The sequence below is a fragment of the Condylura cristata genome, unplaced genomic scaffold (genome assembly GCF_000260355.1).
Source record: "Condylura cristata isolate star-nosed mole 26May11 unplaced genomic scaffold, ConCri1.0 scaffold00049, whole genome shotgun sequence".
NCBI lineage: Eukaryota > Metazoa > Chordata > Mammalia > Eulipotyphla > Talpidae > Condylura > Condylura cristata.
In genome coordinates this window covers 318,476-326,441 of record NW_004567150.1, presented here as the reverse complement: position 1 = coordinate 326,441, position 7,966 = coordinate 318,476, and the positions used below count along the sequence as shown (strand labels likewise).

General features: G+C 38.9%; 1 protein-coding gene across 2 annotated transcripts in view; it reads left to right on the top strand.

Moving 5' to 3' along the window:
* Positions 1-287: 287 nt before the first annotated feature.
* The window catches only part of IWS1 (IWS1 homolog (S. cerevisiae)), a 41,820-nt gene continuing 34,141 nt past the window's right edge, over positions 288-7,966 (top strand). Inside the window, exons 1-2 of one of the 2 annotated variants that reach the window (XM_012734187.1) lie at positions 288-555; positions 2,474-2,589. In XM_012734187.1, the coding sequence (XP_012589641.1) occupies positions 522-555; positions 2,474-2,589 (150 nt within the window). In that variant the 5' untranslated portion in view covers positions 288-521. Of the gene's footprint in view, positions 556-2,470; positions 2,590-7,966 lie in introns of both variants that reach the window. The other variant, XM_012734188.1, reaches the window with a different exon arrangement.

Here is a 7,966-nt window from a genome sequence, read left to right as displayed (position 1 = left end):
TGCAAATGAGATTTCACCAGGCCTTCATTTTTTCCAAAGATTAATTGTAAATTCCTCAAACTAGGCGAGACCACAGAGCCAACTAAGTAACATCATCTCCACTACGAACAGACCACGGCACTCCAAGATACGGTACCTAACTGAAGCCAGAGAGCCTATTCAATGTTCCCAGAATTCTCTCTTTCTGCCTTGAAGCACGTCACTACCATTGAGTCTTCTCATTGGCCGGTTGTTAGCTGACAGCGCCTGCGCAGGCCTCCCTCTGAGGGTCGAGGGCAGACGCCATTTTGGCCCCAGGGGCGCTTCTGGGAAGCTACGGCCCGTAAGCCTGCCGGGTGCGGCCTTTTCCATCTGGCCTGATAGTTCTGGGTATTCACGTGTGCCCTCCGACTGATTTATTCTCCAAGCCGTGTAGTCGGGGTTGATCCTCTGAGCCCCTAGCCGCGCGGGTCACACGGCTTGAAAGGAAGTGACGGGGGCGGCGCGGGGCCCGGACACTCCCCGCGGAGAGCCCGCCTGCCATGGATTCGGAATATTACAGCGGCGACCAGTCAGGTGGGGCTGGGATCTGGGGCGCAGGACTGGGGGCGGGGCGGTGCCTGCGGTGCTGGGCCTTGTACCCGGGAGGGGGAGAGGATGGAGAGGCGCGAGGCCCGGGGACTTCCCCTTCCCGGGCTGGGTCTGACGAGCCGGGCAAGCGGGCACTAAGATCCACCCCGGGCCCGAGGGTAGAACCTTGAGGAGGTGACTATAGATGGAGAACCGGCGCGAGTGGACCAAGGTTTTGTCTGAAACCGGGGGCCACATAAATAGTAAGCGCCACTGTGTGTAAAGACTTAGGGCAGGTTTCTCCCGTTAGGAAATTTTCCTACGAGTTGAGCATTGTCTTCGAGAATCCAAGAAAGCTGTGCAGTTGGAATAGGGGTGCAGCTTTTTACCAAGATTTTTCATTCCAAGTTAAGCTGGTCTAATTTTGCCTGTTGCAGTGGTATCCCACTAAAGAAAACGTAATACTTTCAGGTGTATAAATTAAGTTTTAGAGTACGGCACGTTGTCCTATCTTTTGCCTCTTTCACCTTGATACCTGTCCTCCACCTCATTTACGTTTGGTCTCCTTTCTTTCCTGCTGAATAAACACGTTTTGAGCCCCACTTTGCTAACACTGGTAGGCGCGGGAATACAAATAGGACAGGACCTCCATGGGGAGGAAAAAAGTTACTTTTGATTTGCATTCCCTTTGTGCTCTAGTTTCTTTGCATGTTCCCTAGCAGAAGTGCTTATTAAATAACTTCTTATGTTTTGGATCCTTTACATGCAATTTTTTTTTTTTTGGGCAGGCATGCATTGCTCTTTGCCTGAAAAGCTTTCCTGATATTGTCAACCAGTTTTTCAATTCGTGTTACTATTTTTATTAAGTAGTTATATGTAATACACTTGTTTACAGTAAATGCCAGAAGAAACAAATAATCAGCTTCCTGATTTTCAATTCTTTTAGCAGGGTTCAGATACTTACCTTCTTATTCCTAATCTATGCTGTTTCTTGTTGCATCACTTAAGGCATTCTGAAAAGACTTCCTTCCTATCTTGCTACAACAGGATTTTAGCCTCTTAATGTTGACACCCCATACTGTTGCAGCGTAATTATTTGTTAAAAAACTTTTTATTATGAATATATATCCATGTATATTAACATATATTATGAATATACTTTTCTCCTGGCCAACTCATTAGTACAGTAGTGAGTTCATTTTTATTGAAGGTGATGTCTTCATTTTGTTATTTGCATTAAACTTCTAACCAAGTCTTCCTATATCCTCTGGCAATTCTAAATTTTTCTCCCTACAATTTATATATTTAAGGTATTGATTAAAGATAGGTAACAGTTCCTTTTTTTTTAAATACCGTTTTGTAATAGTTTATGTTTTAATGAATTTATTCTGTTTCTGGACTGGAGTTGCTTCTGTTTTTCTTTCATAAACATCCTGTACATCAGTCAGTGTTCTGGACCCTGTGGATTCTGCAGTGAACCAAAATTACTGTTCTTTTGGCACGCATTTTAATTCAAGTGAGGAAAGACCCATATTGAACAAAATAACTTGGTAAATCATGTAGTGAAGTGCATTAGAAATTGAGAAATGTATGAGGTGGCAAGAATAGAAGATTTTTAGTATAAAATTGAAATAAAGAGCACACTATTAGGGATATTGATAGACAAATTAGGTATGTAAGTTTGTTGACTTGGTCCCAGTGAAGTTTCTTAAACTTCACATGCCTTTTTGTTGCTATATAAGTCACTGTTCTTGTGATTGTTGGTATTTGTGTAAGTATTGTAACTGTGGTTCTTGTTCACAGCATTAGTGTCATTAGTTATGCTTCATTAGTGGTAACCTTTGCTCTTACTCATGGTGTTCATTTCAGCTGTAGATGTCATCCATCTTACATCTTAAGTGGGTTTTGTTTTATTTTTAAGCAGATGATGGTGGCGCTACCCCAGTACAGGATGAACGGGATTCAGGATCAGATGTTGAGGATGATGTAAATGAGCAGCCCTCTGGATCAGACACTGGAAGTGTAGAACGTCATTCAGAGGTATTGTCTAGACAACATCTTTGGGTGTTTACATTGTGTTCTATGAGATCTATTAGAGACTTCAAACCCTGGGAGTAGAGGCTAATAAATTAGAAAAGAACTGGGAGAGTGGGTGGGGGGATAGTTGGGCTGATCTGCTGTGGTTATGTTAGGAAATCACAGGGAAATGAGTACATATATATACATGTATGTGTATATACATGTAGAGAGAGAGAGAGGCAGTTTTGAACTGTGCATATTGCTTTAGAAAAATGGATCAGACTTTTGATATATCTTTAAAAATAATTTATGCATACAGAACTGGAGTACAGCCAGAGGTGCAGGGGCAGTGAGAGGATTCACCAGAGTGGGGAGTAGAACAGGCAGATCAACAAAGTACGCTGCTGAGGGGAGCAGCGGGGGAGCAAGAAAGGTCTGCTGTGCCATGTGGATCACCTTCGGAGTGAGGACTGAACTGGCACTGAAGCCACCACAGCTTGGCTTAACTTCACAATGAATGTCCCAACCCACTGCCCCATCAGGGAGGGCCCCAGACTTTTGATATTTAATTAGACTTACTGTGTCTCAAAATTCAATGACCATTTGTAATTTGAAGAGATAGCATTTGAAATAAAAAGTTATAGAGATTATCACCTTTCAAAATTTGTATCAGGATTTGGCTTTCTCAAGCTAACTATTCCAATCTTTATAATATTTCTTAATAGTAAAGCCAGTGTAATTTAGAAGACTTTTCCCTTAACACAGGGTAGTATTGAGCCATGTGAACTGTATTTTAGCATATTTGACATAATGTATAAGTTTTTAAAATTTTATGCTGCCCTGGTTTTCTAGCTTGTACTACACAGCGTTAACAACAAAAAATTGAGACATTTTCCAGTGAGTGAGCTCTGAGTCTTTGGTAAACACACACCCACACATAGGTATGATAAAGATGGCCAGATTTTCTTTTAAGAAGCTATAGTGTGTGTTTTGATTAATTATATATGCACAGAAAATTATCCTATTTTAAGTAATAGATACAGTAGTTAGAGATTGTCCTTTGCCATGATACTAGTATATTCGCATACCCCAACACATATTCATTGAGCAAGGCCCTCCCTGGTGGCACAAGGAGTTAAGTCTCAGCACTATGAAGTTATCCAGCAGCCACTGCAGCACAGAGTTTGATCCCTGAACTGCCAGAGAGGTGGCACACAGGGCACAGTAGACCTTTCCTGTCTTGTCTGCTGCTCCTGTCACTGGTATGTTTCAGTTACTCTTCCTGTTCTGCTCCCCACTCGGTCTTTGGTGAATTCTCTTACCTCTTCTGCCTGCCTTTGTCCTACACCTTTGCTCTTGCATGCATGCATAAATAAAATAAACCTGTTTTTAAAGAAAAAGGTAATAAATACTGTGGAGAAAGAAGAAAAGCAGAGTGAAGGGTGCATGGTTGGAGGAGCCAGGTTTTGGTATTAAATAGGGATGTTACATGCAGGCATTATTAAGAAAGTGATATTTGAATCATATGGTGAAAGAAAGCCAGGGAATTGCTGTGTGGGCTAGGTAGGAGAATCTTCCTGGTCAGGTGTGCCTTATGTCTTAAAGGAACACCAGTATAGAGTGAGTAGGGGGTAGGTGAGATGAGAGATTGAATGAACTGGGAAAAAACTGACCTAGTTATTTTAATGTCACTTGGTTTTTTGTATACTGACCATTTAGACTAAATTCTACTTAATATGATTGAAAAGTAGAGATTACTTGGCACTTAAACATTGTTATACTATATTCGCTGTTGTAGTACCTGTAGCACTTAAGTCTGCTTTGGAAAACAGCTTCAGGAGATTGACTTATGACCTCATGATTCAGTTATAAGCTTATGGGGCTTACCATTAAGCATCTGCAGTTACTGATTTTGTAGTGAAATGGATTCTAAATAAATACATGTACATGTTGAGTATTTGGAAATTAAAATTTGAAGAAAAATTAAAATTTGCATATGCAACATGTATACATTTTCAGTTACTTGAGATTTTACTATGTGTTTTTTTTTTAAAGGTTTATTTAACCTGCTTTAACCTGCTGTGCCACCAGGGAGGGCCTTTACTATGTGTTTTTTTATCTGTTATTTTTATCTCCTCACTTAAGATATCATCTTAAGTATTTTCCTATGTCACTAAAAATGTTCTCTAAGCACAGTTTTTTAAAAAAAGATTTTTATTCATTCAGAACTGGGGTACATACCAGAGGCTCAGGGGCAGTAAGAGGATTCACCAGAGATAGAGTAGGGAACAGAACAGGCAGATTGAGGAAGCTCGCTGCTGAGGGGAATAGCAGGGCGAGGCAGGAGAATTCCGCCACACCATTTGGATCACCTCCTGGGCAGGGGGCAGGGATCGAACTCCCACTGAAAGCGGCTGTGACTCACTTGCAGTGCTGTGCTTTAACCTGCTGTGCCACCAGGGAGGGCCTTCGTCACATTTTTAATGGTTGCATAACAGTTTATCATTGCTTATTCAGCAGTTTCCTAATTGTTGGTATTTAGAACATTTAGGAATTATAAATGAAACTACGATGACTATTTTTGCACATATAAACATTTGTCCTTTTTTGGTTTCCTTAGAAATCTAAGAGTATTAACCAGAATTAAAGGCAAAAACATTTTAAATCTTTTCATAGCCTTTTCATCCAGGATGATTAACCTAAACTACTAGTTGAGAGTGCTCTTTTTAAGTATTGTGTATTAATGCCTCTTTGTTTAAAATTACTTCTGAGGAGGACTTGAATTGTTTTGCCATTAAAAATATTCTTTAGAAGCTAATGGGATGTTAAAATAGTACGGTTGTATTAAATGAACACTGTATATTGACAACAGGCCCAAAACCTAAAAGAAGTTTATTAGTTTCCTATTGCTGCCTCAACAGCTTCACACAAACTTATTTAAACAGAAGTTTAATGTCTTATAATTCTAGAGGTCAGAAATTAAAAATGGGTTAAAATTGAGGTGTTACCAGGGCTGTTCCTTTTTTTCTCTTAAGGAAGAATTTTATTTTCTTGGATTTCTCGCTCCTTTACCCTTCACTTGGAGCATGGTTTTCCACCCTCATTGCCAGTACCATCGCATCTTCAAATCTCTAGCCTGCTTCTATGATCAGATCTGTCTCTTATTCTCACTAACCTAGCTCCCACTTACTAGACTGTTGTAATTACATTGGGCTTATTAAAAAAATCCAGCATACTCTTTACATCTCAAGATCCCTAGTTATATCTACATATTACCTTTACCACGTAAAGTAACATTCACAGGGTCCAGCGATTATGACATGGACACCTTTAGGGAGAGGGCATCATTTGCTTACTCTCAGATGTCATTCACAGCATCATTTTCCCAGTAATAAAAATACTGGGAAAAAAGTAACCTTTTCTCATTTTCATTTTAGACTTTAGGCTAGTTTTTAAAGGTTCATTTCATCTGTAGGGTTTGCTCTGCTTGCCTTTCTTTTAATCTCTAGGAAAAACACATGAAACTCCCCTGCCATCTCCTCCACATGGTGACACTTTTTATGGTAGTGGTCAATGTTGGAATTGCTGATAAAATTTAGAGACATGTAATTTTGGCAAGTTTTTGTACCACTTTTAATGCAGACTTTAGTTATTAAAAATTTTGACATAGCAGAGCAAGTCTTCAGTCCAACAATCTTAAAATGAGAATTCATTTATTTAAAAGATTTATTTTTATTTATTTATGCATACGCTGGGGTGTAGGCCAGAAAGGCTTCACCAGAGACAGAGTGGGGAGCAGAATGGGTGGATCTACTGAAATACACTGCTGAGGGGAGAATTGGGCAAGACAGGAGAGGTCTTCTGCGCCATGTGGGTTATCTCCCTGATTGAGGATTGAACTCATGCTGCAGTGGCAGGCAATAGCTTGATAACACTTAAGACTTTTAACTCTTGCACCAACAGAAAGGCCCCAAATGAGAATTTATTGTCAACAAACATATGATAGGGGAACTCTAAATCATTCTGTCTAGGAACTTGTTTCTTTTGACTTCTTTTTCTTTTAAGTTTTCAAAAAACTCAAGATGATACTTTAAAAAATAAAATTAATGCAGAAAATGAGCAAAATATTGAGATCTTAAAGTCAGAATCTGCAGCTGTGCTCTGCGAGTCCATATTGGAGCCGAGGGCAAAAGGAAAAATATTAGTACTTACTTGTTTTTAAGTTTTTGATATTTGTTAATTTTGGTCTCTCTGAATCAAATATGATCTTTAAAAATATACCTATTTAAAAAAAAAATACTGTATTGAGCGTCCTCCCTGGTGGTGCAGCAGGTTAAAGCACAGCACCATGAAGCTTCCCATAGCTTCTTCAATCAGCTCCAGAACTGACCCACATGGCGTGGCAGACCTCTCCTGACTCACCGCTGCTCCCCTCAGCAGTGTACTTTGTCATTCTGCCTATTCTGCTCCCCACTCTGTCTCTGGTGAATCCTCTTACCACACCTGCACCTCTGGCCTATACCCCAGTTCTGTATATGCATAAATAAATCAGTCTTTTAAAAAAAAAAAAACCTACTGTATTGAGATAAATTTACATATATAGTTCACCCAAGCAAAATACACTTGCAATTAAGTGGTATTTAATATATTCACAGAAGTGCAGCCATTCACCAGTCAATTTTAGAGGATTTTTATTACCTAAAAAACAGAACTCTTTAGTCTTTAGTGAATACTTCCTCTCAATCTCCCCAACCTGTCCTTGTCTGGCCATTTCATTTAAATGGAATAATGTGTGATCTTTTGTGATTATGTATGATATAATTTTGTAGCTTATGTAAGTACTTCATTTTTCTGGTGAATAATACTCCATTGCAAACATTTTGATTATCCTATTTTCAATTGATGGACATTGGTTTCTATGTTTTGACTCTTATGATTAATGCTACTATAAACATTTATGTAGACATTTTTGTTAAACAGATTTTTAATTCATTGTGTATCTTCTGAGAAGTGGAATTTCTGGGTCTTTGGTAAACTGTATATTTAATTGTTTTAGGAGCTCCCAGTGACTTTACCATTTTACATTCCCACTAGCAGTTTATAAGTTTTGATTTCACCATATTCTTACCAAGTATTTTTTGATTATAGATGTCTTAGTGGGTGTGATTTGCATTTCCCCATGAGTTGTGTATCTTAATGTACTTTTTGGCTATTTGTCATCCTTGAAGAAATGTCTGTTCCAATCATTCATTTTTTTATTGAATATTTGTGTTAATTGGGCTATTTGTATTTTCCATTATTGATTGAGTTCTAAGAGTTCTTTAAATTCTTTAATAGATGACTGACTTGCAAAGATCTTCTCCCAGTATATGAATTGTCATTTTTTGTTTTTTTTTTA